At 48.6% G+C, this 19,186-nt stretch overlaps 2 protein-coding genes across 3 annotated transcripts in view; both read right to left on the bottom strand.

Annotated features, from left to right (window-relative positions):
* Window positions 1-7,983, bottom strand: part of LIPG (lipase G, endothelial type) — a gene marked incomplete at its 3' end in the record, with an annotated part of 29,188 nt that extends 21,205 nt beyond the window's left edge. The window contains exons 1-2 of one of the 2 annotated variants that reach the window (XM_083575679.1): window positions 7,580-7,983; window positions 2,103-2,296 (exon numbers count right to left, since the gene is read on the bottom strand). In XM_083575679.1, the coding sequence (XP_083431805.1) occupies window positions 2,103-2,296; window positions 7,580-7,670 (285 nt within the window). In that variant the 5' untranslated portion in view covers window positions 7,671-7,983. The remainder of the gene's footprint in view (window positions 1-2,102; window positions 2,297-7,579) is intronic. The other variant, XM_083575678.1, reaches the window with a different exon arrangement.
* Window positions 1-19,186, bottom strand: part of LOC310744435 (uncharacterized protein) — a 399,988-nt gene that overhangs the window by 237,977 nt on the left and 142,825 nt on the right. The window lies entirely within an intron of this gene.

Here is a 19,186-nt window from a genome sequence, read left to right as displayed (position 1 = left end):
AAAGCCAGCAGGAATTAACTAGGAAGTGTTGAGTCCCTTACAGACACCTGCCTTTCCTACATAAGTTCACCAAAGGGTTTCAAAGGATCATAGAAATGTACCGTATTTTCCGCTCTATGGGACGCACTTTTTCCCCTCCAAAAATTAAGGGGAAATGTGTGTGCGTCCTATGGAGCGAATGCAGGCTCCTTGGCTTCAGCGATAGCAACGCGACGCCTCCGAAGCGCAGAGGGAGCGCTCCCTCCATGCTCCGGAGGCTTTGGGTTCCTTTTGCTGAAGCCAGGAGAGCAAGACTCTCCTGGCTTCAGCAGAGAGGGAGAGCTGTGCAGCGCCCCTTCAGCGAAGCGGGAGGTGAAATGGAAGGGGCTCTGTTTCTCCTGCCACTTCGCTGAAGGGGCGCTGAGCAGAGAAGGGGAGAATTTTTTTTTCTTGTTCTCCCCCTCTAAAACAAGGTGCGTCCTATGGTGGGGTGCATCCTATAGAGCGAAAAATACGGTAGAATTGGAAAGGACCCTAAGGACCTTCAAGTCCAGCCGCCTGCAAGGCAGGAACATGCAGCTGCCCCACATGGAGATCGAACTTGTAACCTTGGTGTTATCAGCACCATGCTCCAACCAACTGAGCTATTCAGGTTTCCTCACACATAGGGGAGGTCTGTGCATAGAACTGCCACACATACTGCACAGATGGGGCGAGTGCATGGGCACATTGGCAGTAGGTTGCATGGCTAGTCCAGGGAGTGAACGGCAACTGTTGACTAATATCACAGCAGGTAGAACAGGACCTCCAGAAGTTGCCGGACTACAACTCCCAGCATCCCCCACTCTTGGAAAGTCTGGCTGCAGCTGATGGGAGTTGGAGGTCAGCAGCTGTCTTGGCCCTCTCCGTCAGATGTAGAACTCCAACTCACAAGTTTTGCCAAGGGCTTTAACGCCAAGGCTCAGATTGGTACATATGGCAAAGTTACTGTTGCTCTCCAGGCTTTCCGACATGGTGGGTCATTGGCATGTACAGAGAGGGAAAGGGGCAGGTAGCTTGGGCCAATGTGTTGCATGGCATCGGAGCCAATTTGATGCCCCTCACACTGTGCATTGGATCAAGCCAAGCTCCATGTGCCTTCCCTCTTGGGGAGCATCAGTCACCCACTGTGTTGGTTTTTTATTTTTTTATTTTTTTTTTACCAACAACCAAAACACAAACAGTGAAAACAAACAGCGAAACCCCCCAGGCGGCTGATACGTTGGGTATACATAATCAATAATAACATCTTCAAATCAACCATATGTACAATTGTATATACCTTAACACTCCTCCCTCCACAAGGTTTATTTAACTTTTAACATTTTAATTGCCCCAAATTGTTCAAACCTGCCCAAATTAATTCAATATCTTCTCAAACCAATCCTCCTCCTTCTCACTCACAATAAACCCTTTCATTTTATGCTTCTTCACAGTTAGATATTCTAAGATTATAATATTTTTCAATTTTTCCCTCCATTGGTTCACCCCTAGCTCTTCTGCATTTTCCCAATTACTCGCTATAACCTGTCTGGCTGCAGTTACCGTCAATTTTACCCATTTACATTCCTCTTTTGTTTCTAACTCGGTGCTACTCAGGCTAATAAGAACCATTAATTTAGCTGTTTCCACCTTCCTACCCACAATTCCCCATATTTCTATACCAATCTGTTTCCAGAATTCATTAACTAACGGACAATCCCACCACATATGACTGTATGTTCCCATCACTCCACATTTCCTCCAACAATTCTTACTTCCAGATTTTGTAATATGATATAACCTTACACTGTGTTGATAAGGCAGGAGATCAACGATGCCCCACCCATGCCACCACCGTGGACACTATTTTCCCAGTTACTCAGCACCAAGCAGAATGTTTCACCCAGAGCCCTCAAATGGAGTCAAACCAAGTGAAAAACTGGTTTCCCTCAAGTTTTTATGGCTTTAAAAACAATGGATTGAGGATCAACAACCCACACACAAAATGGCATAGGATGGACACACACACACACACACACACACACAGAGTTCCTCTTACGCTAAGAGCAACACGAAGCAGCAAAGAGTTCTATTCTACTTACCGCCCATCCATGAATAACGAAGAAGCTTTTAGCAGAGACGTTAAACTTGCAGGCTTCCAAATGCTGGTCTTGGCCCGTAGTGAGGTAGCAGCCTTTGTCTTCTAGGTCCCTAGAAGTGCGGACATTGAATTTCACCGGCAGCTTGAGAACTTTCGGCGGTTCTGCTGGCTTTAGCAGCTGAGAAACGCCAACATCTGAAACATAAGCACGTACTGGTTAGGGTTTCCATACGTTCAGAATTTCACGGACAGATCCAGAATACTGCAGTCGGCAGCAGTGTCTGGGTGGAAATCGGTACAACTGTCCAGTAAAATCCGGGCATATGGCAGCCAATGTTGGCAGTGCCGTTTGGGCTGATTTTCAATGAAAATAGCTCAAAACCGGCATTTTTTGTGATTTTGCCGAAAGAGCTTAACAGCTTTTCTGTCCAGATTGTCACTGTTTGAAATATGGCTACCCTATTACTGGTTAGCATCACCTGGCTAACCAGACCTAAACCACAGAGCCTAGGGCTTGCTGATCAGAAGGTTGGCGGTTCGAATCCCCACGACTGGGTGAGCTCCCGTTGCTCGGTCCCAGCTCCTGCCAACCTAGCAGTTCAAAAGCACATCAAAGTGCAAGTAGATAAATAGGTACCGCTCCGGCGGGAAGGTAAATGGCATTTCCGTGCGCTGCTCTGGTTCACCAGAAGTGGCTTATTCATGCTGGCCACATGACCCGGAAGCTGTACGCCGGCTCCCTCGGCCAATAAAGCGAGATGAGCGCCGCAACCCCAGAGTCGGTCACAACTGGACCTAATGGTCAGGGGTCCCTTTACCTCTACCTTACCCTTGTCTCATATGTGCAGATGGGCTTCGATATGCCCACATTTCATCTGCACAGGCCCACAACTTTGAGCTAAAGTCTACAAGCTTACATGATCACGTTCTCCACAACCAGGTATAGCAGGAGTTGTCAGGAGCTCGTCCTACACTTGAGTAGGACCCTGGTAGAGACACATGCCCAACTGGCATGTTCTCTCCCTCCTGGTCAATCTTTTGGGAGCTTCAAAAGCTTTCTTCGGCCCGAACATCACAGTGACCGATGCCAACAGACATTGACACACTTAGGGATCCGCAGAGTCTTCGCAACTTGCGTGACAGACCTCAGCAACTCAGCATTTTGGCTAATCTACTTTATTTACATATAAACACACACGGAGCACTGCATCATGGCTCCCTCTCTAGCATCAGACAGCAAAGAGAAAGAACAAAGGACAATAGTCCCACTGCATGGAACACAGTAACACAAACATCCTGTCACCGTCACTTCCCACTCTGTGGAGTCAAAACATACACCGTTATGGGATAGACAACAATCCCATGACTGTAATCATGGAGCAGGAATTCTAGCAGGGGTAGCCAATGCTGTGCTCTCCAGAGGCAGCTGGACTACAACTCCCATCATCTCTGACCATCGGCCATGTTGGCTGGGGCTGATGGGAGCTGGAGTCAAGCAACAACGTCTGGGAAGGCACAGTTCCCCCCTCCCTGCTCCTTGCAGTGCAAGCTCACACATCAAAACATAATTTATCTCCTCCCCACCACTCCCAACAGTCAGATCATATCTAGACCCTGAAACCTACCCATACACGGACTGCTGTGGGCCCCTGCCTGCCTAGGGGGCAGATGTAGAGAGTTGAGGAATATGCACACTTAAGGACTGTGCACACATTTCCACCATGTGCAGCCAACAAGCATAGAGCGGGACAGGGGATCATGTCCATGAGCCTCACATGCTCTCTCTGCGCATTCATCATATTGCAGGCACAGTCCTAAGCTGCATGCAGGTGGGCTCTTTGGTGGGCAACTGAGAACTGTGCCAAATCACCCAGTGCCAACTGGGTGCCCGAGGACCTGCAAAATTCCCCATGAAGGGGTTGGGCACCCACAAATTTCAGTGCCAGGGCCTGAAACTGTGCACAGAGTTGGTATGCACAGAGGCTAGGTGCATACAGGATGCTAAACACAATTAGGTGGATTAGGTGACCCTTTGCAGTCCATTCCAATTCTGCGATTCTATGATATGAACATTGACTCAGCAGCAGCATAACGTGTGCACGATCTTATAGTCTCCTGTAGAACCATGGCAAGCCATCCTGTCCTCATCCAAATTTACACCAAGATTCTAGCTCAGTGGTTCCCGAACTTACTCAGGCCACCTCCTCCCCTTCGTTTCATAAACTCATTCCAATGCCTCCTACCCTAACCTATAAAACTCATGATTCAGAGTAGCCATTTGCACAACCGGCTAAGGAAGATAATAACACGATGAATTTCTAAACAGTAACAATCAATTGCACATTTATCCAAAGTCCTGTTAGAACTATTTAGTTGAATTAATTCAGCAAAATTGATGAACTTGATCCAATGATACCTGTAGGTGGAGATAACTGCTCTGCACCTGGGGGCGGGACTAGCAGCCCATGGGGTGGGGCTAGTTGCCTGTGGGGGCGGGGCTAGCTGCCCATGGCAAGTGGCCCAGGGGGTGCCACCCGTGGCGAGCAGCGAGCAGCCCAGGGGGGCGGGGTGGCAATGTCACCCCCCCCAGGGATGACACCCGGGGCCGGCCGCACCCATCGCACCCCCCTTCCTCCGCCAGTGACAATACCAGCTTCTCAAAGTCCAGTAGCCATTTACACTTCCAGCCAGTGGCGTAGCGTGGGTTGTCAGCACCCGGGGCAAGGCAAGTAATTTGCACCCCCTAACCCGTGGATTTGCGCCCCCTAACCCTAACCCCCAGATGTTGCGCCCGGTGCGGCCGGCCCCCCCTGCACCCCCCACGCTACGCCACTGCTTCCAGCACCCCTTGCCTCTTAGCGACCCCCTAAATTAATCCCTCTGACACCCCCCCCGGGGGTGGTACCACCCACTTTGAGAAGCACTGCCCTAGCTCTATGTTTCTACCCCTTGGATTCAGTAACTGCAAGAGATTAAAACGCTGCAAATATTTCACACACACACAAGTCACTTGCGGAAAGAATACTGCCATGAAATCCATTTAAACTCAAATTCGGGAGAAAATTGCTCATTACATGCGTGATTCAATTAGACGTGCACTCTTCCTACACATGCAGAACTGGCTTTTGACCAACACTCTATTTCCATGCAAAAATCCCAATGTATCTCTTAATCCTAATATATCCTCTATGCCAGTTTAATAACAAGAAAAATCCAGAAATCTGTCCTTTCCCTCCTTAAGGCATCAGAGGTGACCAGCTTATCCAAACAAGGAATACTTCACAGTTTAGGCTGCATTCGCAAAACACATCAGTAGAAACAGTGAATTTCAGACGCAATCAAGTAGAACGACATGGAGTTACACCTTAGTGGCACACTGACTTACTTTTTACGGTAAGTCACAGAACCAGTTCAGCAGCCTAGGCTAAGCACACGTCAGCAGGTGAGGCAGAGAGTGCCCCTGATTTAGGATTTATGACAGGTTGCCTGCGAGATAACAGAGGGCACCAGGAGCACATCAAGCAACGGAGCAGTGAGCTCTTGGATTCGTACAAAACTCGGGCTGCAGGCACACCATACATTTAAAGCCCCGTCTTTTCTCCCAAAGAATTCTGGGAGCTGTAGTTTGCCCCAAATAAAGCTACAGCTCCAAGCACCATCAAGACGCTACAATTCCCAGGCTTATTTGTGTGGTGAAAATGCTTTCAATGCATGGCGTGTGCATAGCCTGAGTCTCCACTTGTTTTCATGCTTGCCCTCTAAGCAGTGCTTACTCCTGGGAAAATGGGCCCAGAATCTTCACATCCCCCATCGTCATGCTTAGCAGCACTTATTTAAGATCTTACAGAGGCAGGTCAAGTTTTCAGCATCAAAGCCATGCTGCCATAGTGTAAGAAGCTTTGATGTGCAGTTTGAATATATGCCAGGGTTCATTGCCACTAGATCTTCCCCTTCCCCAAAAAAGAAACTGCTAGATTCCACCCCGCCCCCCCAAAAAAAGAAACCTCTAGTTAAAATCTAGAATGCGAGAACAATCACCAGCTTCTAAGCATGTGACCAAAAGGGACTCTTTTTCACCATGCAAGGCAAACAATCACCAAGCATAAAGAGGGCTTGCTGAGCAGGCGGTAAAATTCAAGCTAGGCTTTGAGGTTTGAAATCAAAAATAAAAGCACCAGCTAGCTGTCACTTTCCCCTCTCCATGCACTTATTAGCCTTGCCTCTAGCCAGATTTAAAATTAAAAACTCAGGACATAGCGAAAGATTCTCTCTTTAGGCACTTGCTATTAATAGCGGAAGAACCTTGATCATCAGCTCCATTAAATATGAGACGCTGGTGCTATAAATCACGAGCACTGCAAGTCAATGGAACAGCAGGCTAAAATAAGGCACTTGCAAGCGCAATTCAGTCTCTACTCAGAAGTACAACTAAGTTCAATGGAGGTTACTTCCAGGTAAATTGCCCTACAATCACAGGCTAAATTTCTGAAATAGCAGCTGATTCTACACAGGCACAACCCGGTGTGGTGTTCCCCTATGCAAGCGCCGTTAGAGAAAAGGTTATAGTTGCGCCCTTGTAACATTCCCCATTCTTTTCGACGCGGCTTGCACCGAGTGTCCGCTTGGAAGAGCAAGGTTTTTAAACACTTTATGAGCCAGACCCAGGATCACAAAGCTAGACAGAAGGCGTCGTGGTTTAGAAGCAGGGGACCAGACGACACAGAGTCCAGCTGCTCTTTCACGCATTACAAGATGCAGCAGAGAGCTCACCGAACAGCAAATCACGTCCGCGCTTTTCACCGCCTCAGCTGAAAGTTAAAGGCAGGCATCGCCTCGGCGGCGAGGCAAGAGATGCGCTCCGCTTGCCTTTCCCCACCGGCGAAATGCTCCAGTTCCCTTTGTTGGTCTGGGGAGTTCCAAACACGAGGCTTAAAGCCGCATTCGTATCGCTAAACGACCACAAACCTTACAATTGTCTCACACTTTCACATTTAGCTGTCTCTTTCTCTCTCCCACAAACACGCCCATTCCAGCTCCAGAAACGAAACACAGAATCGCAAAGTTGGAAGGAACCGCAAAGGCCAACTCGAGTGGAACTCCTTGCAGATGCCGGCAATGAAATCCACATCTCCAGAACGAAAGAGCAACTCAAGTCTCGCGCATCCCAGCACCCAGGTGCGCCGCACACCACTAACGCGCAACAGCAAAAGGCGCACCATCGGGCTGCAAAAGCAGGCTGGCTGCGCGCGGCTCCCTACCCGTCTGCTATCCCATCACCCAATTTGTCCCGCCACCGCCCCAGGGAGAAAGTCACCCTGCTAGGGTTGTCATTTGTCCTTTTTTACCCAGGACACGTCCTTTTTTTTCATGGGTAGAATCGTCATAGCGATCCATAGTTAAAAGTATAAGTTGGCGAAAGTGTCCTCTTTTTTTGCTCTTCAAAATATGGCAGCCCCACACCCTGCAGCCCCCGCTTACCTCCCTGGGGGTCCCTCTCCGCTTGCAAGGCGTCCTCCCGGGGCGCGCAAGAGGCGAGAGCGATGCACAGCAGGACGGCAAAAGTTCTCATCGCTCCAGCAAACGCCGAGTCGTCTTGTGCGCCTCCTCCTTCCGACGCTGCACTTGACTTGCTGAGGCTGCTCAAACTAGAGCCGGCTTTTTCTTCTTCTTTCTTCTTTCTTCTTTCTTTTCCTTTTGCTTTGGGGGGAAAGGGGGCGAGATGATGCTGAGCCTGCAGAAACGGCAAAGCACCGGGCTTTCTCTCTCTTGGAGGAGGAGATGGAAGTGGAGAAAGAGGCGAGAGGCGCGCGCGAGCGCAGAGAGCCGAGCAACTAACTTGCAAGCGCAAAGGCGCAGCAACCAAGCGGAGCAACCGGCAAGGGGGGGTCGTTTCTAAATAGGCAAGTGGGAGCGTCACCTGACCCATGGCCAGATGGGGATGGGACTCTGTAGGCCCGGGATCCGAGGTTCTGATTGGTCACGCCTCCCTGACGTCAAGAGCAAGCCGGCCAAAAAGTCTGAATGAAAACGCCACACACCCACCTCGAGGAAGGGAGGCGGCGCGGAGAGGCGAGAGTTGAGGCGGGGCGTCGCGACACGAGGCGAGAGCCTGGTATGAAATTGCCTAGGAGAGGGAGACGCTCAGGAGAGCAGCCGGAGGCTGGTGCAGCCCGTGCCTTTCCCTCTGGCATTCTGGTCCCTCCTTTCCCAAATAACTGAGAGCTGGAGAAAGTGAATGGAGGGGAATGGGAGGGGCACTGGGCAGTTCTTCAATGAAGCACAAAGTTAAACCGTGCAACTCACTGACAGGTCCGTTCCTTGCGCCTTTGGCAATGAGGTACATCAGAGGCATCCTTAGCGCAATAGCCACATAAAAATTTACTACATTTTACGCAACCCAAGTACTTGAAGCGTCTGGAGTGAGGGCAAGGCGAGGATGATGGGGGCGGGGATCGCAGGCCTTTGTGCCACAGTGCAAGAAGGGCAGAAATCTTCTCCCATGTTTGATCTCGCCAGGACAGTGATACCATGTTGCTCACACACATTAGTGTCGCGGACTGGCTGGACAAAGACGAGTGGCGGGAGGCACCAGCTGGGGGACCCCCAAGGGAAACCCCAGAGGAGGAAGGTTCTGAGCCAGGGAGTTTGTGGTGGGACACAGAGGAGCAGATGGTTAGGAGGAGATGTGGGGTGCTTAAGGGGCAGCAGGGTTTAGTGAGGGGGGAGAGCCAGTGACAGGGAGCAGTTCAGACGCAGAGGCTGAAGCAGAGGAGGAAGGTCAAGAGGCTGCTGAAGTAAAGTTACCAGATTTTTTTTTCAATGAATCTGGGGACACTTTTCAACTTCAATGGATTTTGTATGGGGACTGATTTGTAAATCTGGGGACTGTCCCTGGGAAACAGGGATGTCTGGTAACCTTATGCTGAAGAATCCAGGGAATCTCTCTCTCTCCTGCTGCAACAAACGCCCCTCCCCGCTGGTCAAGCTAATGAGGAGAGCACAACAGAGACCAGAGGTGCACAGGTGCAGTTTGAGACTGCTTGGGAACAGTGGCGTAGCGTGGGGGGTGCAGGGGGGGCGGGCCGCACCGGGCGCAACATCTGGGGTTAGGGCAAATCCATGGGTTAGGGGGCGCAAATCCACGGGTTAGGGGGCGCAAATCCACGGGTTAGGGGGCGCAAATTACTTGCCTTGCCCCGGGTGCTGACAACCCACGCTACGCCACTGCTTGGGAAACATCCTGGAGGGGACGGGCATTAAGGGTGGTAGAAGGCAGAGACTCTTCTATCACCCTTGGAACATTGGATGCAGCTGCTGAATGGACAAGGGATAACAAACTGAGCTTGAACCCTGGTGAGATGGAGACACTGTGGGTGGTGGTTCCTGTGCCTGGGAGATTGGCCATCTGCCTACCCTGGATGGGGTTGCTCACCCTATGAAAGAACAGGTTTGTAGTATGCGGCCAGAGGGCAGATTTTGGCAATATGGAGCAAGGACAAAATTTGGCACCCCAGTCCCAAAGATTTTCACAACAATTCTTTTTGGTACAGTTGCTTTTTTGATGCATCTTATCGGTAGGTACCCATATAAATAGAGGTTTTATTATTAACCGCCTGCACCATGCAGTGCTGATGCAGCAATTTTGCCGCTTCAGGTTCAGGTAGACTCAGATACTTCATGCGCAAGAAGTGTCTTTTATCAGCTACAGTCGGTGCACTAACTATGGCCATTCTTGGAAAGGGTAGTGGTAGTGACTCAGGCATTGGTCACCTCAAGACTTGACTATTGCAATGCACTCTATGTGGGATTATATTGCACCTGGTCCAGAAGCTGCAGCAGGTGCAAAATGCTGCAGCCAGTCCATTGATGGGGACAGGTTATCACTAGGAGCTGCTGGTATTAATCATTATCAGTAATTAATCATTATCATCTTCACAAATGCTTGAAAGCTTGCAGTGACTGCCCATGTTACTGGGTCAGGTTCAAGATTCTTGTATTCATTTTGCAAGGCCCTTTACAAGTTGGATCTAGGATATCTTAAGCGCTGATGGATCCCTGATATCCCTGCCTGATCATTGAGACATTTGGGGGAGTCTCAGTCGGTGGTCCCCCATAGCTCAGATGCATTGCTCACAACTGCAATCATGATCTACATTGGCTCCCCAGTACGTTTCCGAGCACAATTCAAAGTGTCAGTGCTGACTTTTAAAGCCCTAAATGGCCTCGGTCCAGTATACCCGAAGGAGTGTCTCCACCTCCATCGTTCTGCCCGGACACTGAGATCCAGCAGTGAGGGCCTTCTGGCGGTTCCCTCACTGCGAGAAGCCAAGTTACGGGAACCAGGCAGAGGGCCTTCTCAGTAGTGGCACCTGCCCTGTGGAACACCCTCCCACCAGATGTCAAAGAGAAAAACAACTACCAAACTTTTAGAAGACATCTGAAGGCAGCCATGTTTAGGGAAGCTTTTAATGTTTAACAGACTATTGTATTTTAATATATTGTTGGAAGCTGCCCAGAGTGGCTGGGGAAGCCCAGCCAGATGGGCGGGATATAAATAATAAATTATTATTATTATCATCTCTTCTGATGGTCCTTTGCCTCTTCCTCTGGGGTCAGCCCTGAGTATTTTGCTGCCTGAGATGAAGGAGAAGGTGGAACATAGGAAGTGGCCTTGTATAGGCCATTGTTCCATCTAGCCTATATAGTCTAACTAGCAACAGATCTCTGGAGGACATTCTCAGCCATACCTGGAGATGCGAAGGTTTGACCCTGGGACCTTCTGCATGCAAAGAAGATGCTCTACCACTGAGTTATGGCCCTTCTCTAATTCCACACACACAAGCCTGGTTGAACTGGCTCTTAGGTCACTGGTGATGTAACCCAAGGACAGCAGATTAGTCTGGGGGCAGTCTGTTTGGCAAAGCTCTGTCTTCTCCATGCCTGCAGCCACAGCTGCCTGCAGTGGTAGCCTTGCCCATCTTTGCCTTTCTCCCATTGGTCTTGGCACCTGGCTCAATCCCTCCATTGTTTTGGTATCCTATGTCACCCAAATCGGGCGATGTAAAGGTTCTCCTCCCACAGAATCCATGCACTCTCTGCAACTCCGGACTCTCCCACCATCCCACCTGGGATAGGTAGTTCCCAACACACCCTTATTCCACCGGTTTATACTTCTGCTAGCTTCCAGAAAGGAACATGCTCTAACAGAACCTCTCATTTGCATCTGTGCTACTGCTAGTTACCATCTTGTTGACCTGGTTTGTCCTCTAGCGCACATCAATCAAAGTATACCTATATGTCACAAGATGCCAGGCTAGTAAGTGGTCCCACACATACCTTAATAAAAAGGTAAAGGGACCCCTGACCATTAGTTCCAGTTGTGGACGACTCTGGGGTTGCGGTGCTCATCTCGCCGAGGGAGCCAGCATACAGCTTTCGGGTCATGTGGCCAGCATGACTAAGCCGCTTCTGGCAAACCAGAGCAGCGCACGGAAATGCCATTTACCTTCCTGCCGGAGTGGTACCTATTTATCTACTTGCACTTTGACGTGCTTTCAAACTGCTAGGTTGGCAGGAGCAGGGACCGAGCAACTGTCGCGGGTATTTGAACTGCCGACCTTCTGATTGGCAAGTCCTAGGCTCTGTGGTTTAACCCACAGCACCACCCGCATCCCCTAAATCAAATACATAGATACAAAATACTTAAACTGAGGTTCTGCCCCCCCCCCAACACAAACCCTGCCGCCCCCATAAATCCTGGCTATGCCCATGATTGCTCTGCTTTCCTATGGGCCACACTGGCAAGGCTGAGAGGGGGATCTTGTGTCATCTAGGCAGCCCAGGACCTCCACACACCCTGCCCAGGCATGCACCCCAGGGAGGTCATTTTGGTGTTGCTAAGGCTGCGGTTTGACTTCACCCACAGAGGCTCACTCCATTGTCTCTCGAGACAGACGGGTGCCCAAAACAACCGCAACATAACTTGGATAGTTAAAATTCTTGTTCTAACCTAATTAATCTAGAGCCGTACTTGCTACTTTGTTCTCAGAGAGGAGTTCCAGGGTGATTGCTTATCTTAAGGTCTGGGAGGAGGAGGAGGAGGAAGAAGAAGGTGTAAACAGGATGCATCAGTCTAAACAACAGAGAGATAAAGAGAGAAGACAGCATAGAGATAAAGCGACAGGGACAGTACAGTGGTACCTCGGGTTACATACACTTCAGGTTACATACGCTTCAGGTTACAGACTCCACTAAGCCAGAAATAGTGCTTCATTTTAAGAACTTTGCTTCAGGATAAGAACAGAAATCGGGCTCCGGCGGCGCGGCGGCAGCAGGAGGCCCCATTAGCTAAAGTGGTGCTTCAGGTTAAGAACAGTTTCAGGTTAAGAACGGACCTCCGGAACGAATTAAGTACTTAACCTGAGGTACCACTGTATTGGAATCAGAGGTTCCTCACTGTGTCTTAATTCCATGAAAGCTTCTCTTCTGCAAGCTGAGTTGCACCTAAACTTCCAGCTCAATCTCTCTCTTTCCCAACCCCCCCCCCTTACAGGCCCTGCTCTGCCCCCTCCCTTGGTGCTTTCACTTCACTGGAATGTGTCCTTGAGTTGTGACTTATGCCGATGGGTTTCCTGGCTGAAGGATAATACTTATTTCATTTACGAATTGCTTGCATTAAGGCACCCTGAAGAGATTTACAATGGTTGTGCAGATATAAATGTACAGTATATCTCTATCATCTATCTATCTATCTATCTATCTATGTGTGTAGAAACCTTTAACTCTTGAGTGGCTGGAATATAGCCTAAGGTAGAACATTCAGGGTCATAGCCATTGCTCTGCCGTATTTTGTCTCTGCTCCCCCTCCCCCCCCCATCCCTGGCATGCGGCCTCTTGAAGGCTGCGCATGAGGAATGAGGCCCTTGAGTCAGAGAACAGTCCCTACCTCTGATGTTGTTATGTACTGAGTTGAATAGGATCCAAACTGCAGCAGTCTGATTGGTCCTAGAACAATAGGATCCAAAAGGCAGCAGTCTGATTGGTCCTAGAACAATAGGATTCAGAATGCAGCAGTCTGATTGGTCCTAGAACAATGCAGCAGTATGATTGGTTGGCAGGAACCACCCAATCATGCTCCAGATAGAAGTGAATCCACAACCTGATTGGCTTACAGTAGAATTCCGGAATTAGCCCATCATGTGCAGCCCATTGTGTAAATAATGTATATAAAGCAGATACCTTGAGGGGACTTTCATTCATTCCTCCTCACCACTATGAGCTGAATAAAGAGCATGAAATCACTTTGCGACTCTGAGTATATTTCAGATGTACAGCAAATCTCTGTTCCCAAGGACCAAGCAAGCAGATAAGAAGTTGCAATTGCTGCATCCTACAAAATGGGCTGCACCTCTGCTATGTCTGTATCAATCAGCCTTGGCTGGAACATCAGTGTTTTATGCTTGGAAACAACAACAACGAGACACACAGTCTTAGGAAGGCCTCTTGCTCCCTCTGCCTTCCCTGTTTGACGAGGGTCCCTGCATCAGTTCCTGGGGCTGCAAAGGTCTGAAATTGCCCGTCATTATTAGCTGTGCATGGTTGGCCTCATCTATGTTTGCAAGGAACAGAAGGCAAACTCAGGTGCTTGGCACTTGCATCTGCAGAAGGGCACCTTTCCCACCCTCAAGGTCTGAAGGAGGATAGCAAGTGTGTTTGGGTGGCTGCCGCCACCGCTTTCTCTGGGACCAGGAACCCTGACTGCACAAGGGGTCCCTGAGTGTGCGAAAGATTGTAACCGCCAGCTGACCGTATTGTAAACTGCCTTGAGTCCCTGTCAAGAAAAAAAGGTGGGGTATAAATAAATACAATGGTACCTCGGGTTACAGATGCTTCAGGTTACAGACTCCGCTAACCCAGAAATAGTACCTCAGGTTAAGAACTTTGCTTCAGGATGAGAACAGAAATCGCGTGGCAGCAGTGGGAGGCCCCATTAGCTAAAGTGGTACCTCAGGTTAAGAACAGTTTCATTTTAAGAACAGACGTCCAGAACAAATTTAAGTTCTTAACCCGAGGTATCACTGTATATGAGTTTGACCAAACTGTGGGAGGCAGTGGAAGACAGGAGTGCCTGGCATGCTCTGGTCCATGGGGTCACGAAGAGTCAGACACAACTAAACAACCACAACCACTGTATATAACAACAACAATATACAATTAACAAACGGCTGAATAGAATTTGGTGTGGTAGAATTCCAAGGTGGTAGAATGAACTGACTCACTTTAGGATGCAGGTGGAGGCTCACATTTTAGGAATTTTTATTACACACACACACACACACAGAGAGAGAGAGAGAGAGAGAGAGAGAGAGAGAGAGAGTGTTTTTCTGTGGGGGGGACACAAGGGGATGCTCCTGCAGGCCAATCAGGTTGCTGATTCACTTCATCCAGGAGCCTGATTGGCTGCTCCTGCAGGTCAATCAGGTTGCTGATTCACTTCCACCTGCAGCTGGATTGGGTGGCTCCTGTGGACCAGTCAGACTGCTGCATTCTGGATCCTATTGTTCTAGGATTCAGCTCAGTACATAACAATACCCCTAAACATTTTGTGAATCTAACGGGAGAAGAAACAAAATGTTTTTTTTAAAATTTAGTTTCTTCTCTACCATGGTGAATCGCCAGTTCCGTTGCTACCCCCGATGGCGACCTCATTTCTTGTCACGGTGTTTGCTGATTCTCAGAAAGAAGCGAGCGTTTAATGTGTGAAGTAGGAATTGGAATCTAGCACAGTGATTGGTCAGTTCCGCTGTATTTACTGTATTTATTTTCCCCAGTTGGAACTATAAAAGGTGATTTTCTCGAGTCAAAATGAGAGTACCCCTAAACATTTTTAAAGAAAAAAAAGCACTACATAGCTATAACTATAGATAGAGAGGGTTTTTTTGGTGTTTTGGTAAAAACAAAGCTCGACAAATTTCAGGGTGTCTTGGTTTTTACTTTTTGAAATACGGCAACCCTATATGTGATTTAGTTAACAATTTCCACTTAGGACCAATGGAGTCCCATAGATGAACAGGGTAAAGAAGGTGAGCAATCCATAGCAGGCAGTACAATGGTACCTCAGGTTACATACGCTTTAGGTTACAGACTCCGCTAAACCAGAAATAGTAGCTCGGATTAAGAACTTTGCTTCAGGGTAAGAACAGAAATCGTGCTCCGGTGGTGTGGCAGCAGTGGGAGTCCCCATTAGCTAAAGTGGTGCTTCAGGTTAAGAACAGTTTCAGGTTAAGAACGGACCTCTGGAACGAATTAAGTACTTAACCCGAGTACCACTGTACCTGATTTGTTGCAGCATCATTGCTCCTCTTCGCCTTCCCAAAATGATTCAAGTTGCACCCATAGGTAAAACCATGCCTCTGACGAAGTAGACTGTGGTCTATGAAAGTGTAAGCCCATTTTTTTAAAATTATTTTTTAAAGGCTTCAAAATCACACAAGCTTTCTACAAAGGGTTGCAGCCGAGGCACTGTCGTCTCCAAGACTCACATGATGCTCATGTAACGCTCCAGACCTTCTGAAATTGGAACAAAGGGTATTGACTGGAAATTGTAACTGTAAGGCGGCGCCCTTGCACACACTTTCCTTGGAAGGGTCACCAGATAGAGTCGGCCTTTGTTCCAAGCAAACATGCAGTAGATCAGGCTGCAAATCTGTGTGTGCTTATTTGGGAGTTTGTCCTCCTGAATTTGGGGCCCCTCCAGATGTCCTTTTCATTGTGGGGTCCCCATTAAGTCTGCTCATGTTGCTCTTGGAATGCCCTCTAATATTTCTCTGGTGAAAAGAGGGATGTCCCATTCCATAATGATAATTTTACTACAGTGGACCCTCCGAATACGAACTTAATTCGTTCTGGGGGTCTTTTCACACCCCGAAAATTACCGTATTTTTCGCTCCATAAGACGCACCAGACCACAAGACGCACCTAGTTTTTGGAGGAGGAAAACAAGAAAAAAAATATTCTGAATCTCAGAAGCCAGAACAGCAAGAGGGATCGCTGCACAGTGAAAGCAGCAATCCCTCTTGCTGTTCTGGCTTCTGAGATAGCTGCGCAGCCTGCATTCGCTCCATAAGACGCACACACATTTTCCCTTACTTTTTAGGAGGGAAAAAGTGAGTCTTATAGAACAAAAAATACGGTACTTAAGTAGAGGCGCCGCTTCTGCACAAGTGCGTGGCGCGATTGAGTGCTTCTGCGTATGTGCGCACGGCGAAACCTGGAAGTATACACTTCCGGGTTTGCTGCGTTCGCAACCCGAAAGTTACGTTACCCGAAGGTAACGTAACCCAAAGGTCCATGGTATTTATTCCCCACACACAGGGGCGAACGAAGGCATTGTGACACCCGGGGCGAGACGTCGCTATGTAGGGCGCATGTGCCATATGTAGCAATGCCACACATGCGCTGTACATAGCGGTTTGCCGGCAGCGCCGCTCCAGCACCATACGCTGTAGTGGTGACGGAGGGAACCCATCCCCATCTGTACAGCGCTGGAGTGGCGCCAGCAGCAAACCACTATGTACAATGCAAGTGTGCCGGCGTTAAATACAGCGCAGGCATGTGCCACCACACATGAATATAGTGGTTGCAGCCGCGAACTGGGGATCCTCCACATGCGGCTGCAACGGCACGATGGTTGCTCGCACCGCTGAGAGCCCCCGTGGGGTGCCTTCTTGTCACCCCCCAACATGGCACCCTGGGTGCACTGCCCCCCCGCCCACCCCCCATTGCGACGCCACAGCCCACACATCCTGCTGGGTTTCTCCAGCCACTCTGGGCAGCTTCCAACAAATCTAAAGACATAAGCAAACATTAAACATTAAAAGAACCCTTCCCTTTACAGGATTGCCTTCAGAAAGTTCAGGGGTCTGATAACTCCATACCCTCCAACATTTCTCCAGTGAAACCACAGAGCCTAGGACTTGCCGATCAGAAGGTCGGCGGTTCGAATCCCCGCGACAGGATGAGCTCCCATTGCTCGGTTCCTGCTCCTGCCCACCTAGCAGTTCGAAAGCACGTAAAAGTGCAAGTAGATAAATGGGGAAGGTAAACGGCATTTCCGTGTGCTGCTCTAATTCGCCAGAAGCGGCTTCGTCATGCTGGCCACATGACCCAGAAGCTGTACACCGGCTCCCTCGTCCAGTAAAGCAAGATGAGTGCTGCAACCCTAGAGTCGGTCACGACTGGACCTAATGGTCAGGGGTCCCTTTACCTTTAAGGAAAAGTGGGACATTCTGGGATCAAATCAGAAACCAGAACAGCTGCTCTAAATCAGGGACATCCCTGGAAAATAGGGACAATTGGAGGGTGTGAAGCCCACTTTAAACATTGATTGTGCCTGCAAAAAGTTTGAGGAAACACTGCTTCACTTCCAGTCAGTGAATATCCTTGCAGTGTTCTCTGAAATCCCCCAAAATTCTTAAACTACAAATGATTTGGTTTATTTCTGTCCCATGTTTCAGGGCTCTATAGCCTCTATGAACGGCAATAATGTGCTGAGGAACCATCACAGAAGATCTAACAAAGAGGAATAAACCCACTACTCATGCAACTATTTGCTGGTAGCAAGGAAAAAACAAATTATAGAAAGGAGAATTTCTGTATGCCAAGATCTAAGTCTGGGGTAAGTACTCTTTGATGAGAGAACCCCAGCAGAAATTTAAAGTCACACATGCTGATTTACTCAGGCAGTAAAACTTGGCTTAGTTACAGTGGTGAAGGTTCCTGAATTATTGGTAAAGGAACACAAGAATGGCTTGTTGGAGCCATGTGGTCTGAGCTTGGAGCAACCAGCTAAGGCCTCACACCTTGAGCTTCCTAGGTAAACGGGGTGGGGTGGGAACAAAGGCTTGATTACCATTTCCTCCCAAAGTGAGGGGGAGTGACCTAGCTAAGCCTTGCAGGACAGCTTACTCTATGGTATTAACCCTTTCATGTATTCATTAAACCAGAGGTCAGCAAACTTTTTCAGCAGGGGGCCAGTCCACTGTTCCTCAGACCTGGGGGGGCGGGGCGGACGGTGGACTATATTTTGAGGGGGGGGGTGAACCAATTCCTATGCCTCACAAATAACCCAGAGATGCAGTTTAAATAAAAGGACATATTCTGCTCATGTAAAAACACTAGGCAGGCCCCACAAATAACCCAGAGATGCATTTTAAGTAAAAACACACATTCTACTCATGTAAAAACATGCTTATTCCCAGACTGCCCGCGGGCTGGATTTAGAAGGCGGTTGGGCCAGATCCGGCCCCCGGGCCTTAGTTTGCCTACCCATGCATTAAACTTAAGCATGTTGGTTTTATGTGGCTGGTTATCCCACACTGTTATTTCATCAGGAACAATTTGCAGAGTACACCTGCAAGGAAACATTAATCTGGAAGGGCCCTTAGCCACCCTTACTTTTCTAAGCAAACACACAAAGGATTGGGATGCAACACAGAAAATAGAGTAAGTTCAGGAATAGACAGAGTTCAGGATGAAGATGCTACCCCACTGTGGTGCCGAACTGCAGATGAATGCTCAGCTCTGCCAAAGACACAACAATAATAACAGAAACAAAGAAAAGGAGCTTGGTTTAGGCTATGTACTAATCCCATGCTTTTCTCTATGGTGCCACACACTTCAGCCCCAAACAAACAAAGGGAAAATTAGGGTGCTCAGATAGTCTGGTAGAACAATTCTGGTTTCCTGGACAGATCATTACTGAAATTAAGTTCACAATATTAAATGTGGTAGGCTCTTCCAGTGAAGAAAAGCTTTCATTTGCATGAGAAAAGCCCAAATGGAATTGAAGAGGAGTTTTATCTTCTAATCTCTGATTAATAATAATATATAAAAACTAGGGTATGCTTGTGACCCACTTCTGGCCGGTCCTTTTCCCTTGCAGCTGTTAACACCAGCAAGCAGCGATAGCTTGCACACATTTTATGCATGCACGCCGGAATATGCAATATCACGTTATATACAGGGCTTTAGGCAGAGCGATATCACATGAACACCGGAGAATAAAAGATTCATAATAAGGGATGT

The sequence above is a fragment of the Podarcis filfolensis genome (genome assembly GCF_964270895.1).
Source record: "Podarcis filfolensis genome assembly, chromosome: 11".
Taxonomy (NCBI): Eukaryota; Metazoa; Chordata; class Lepidosauria; order Squamata; family Lacertidae; genus Podarcis; species Podarcis filfolensis.
Note: the sequence above shows the minus strand (reverse complement) of the source record. Positions and strands in the feature narration are given on the sequence as shown.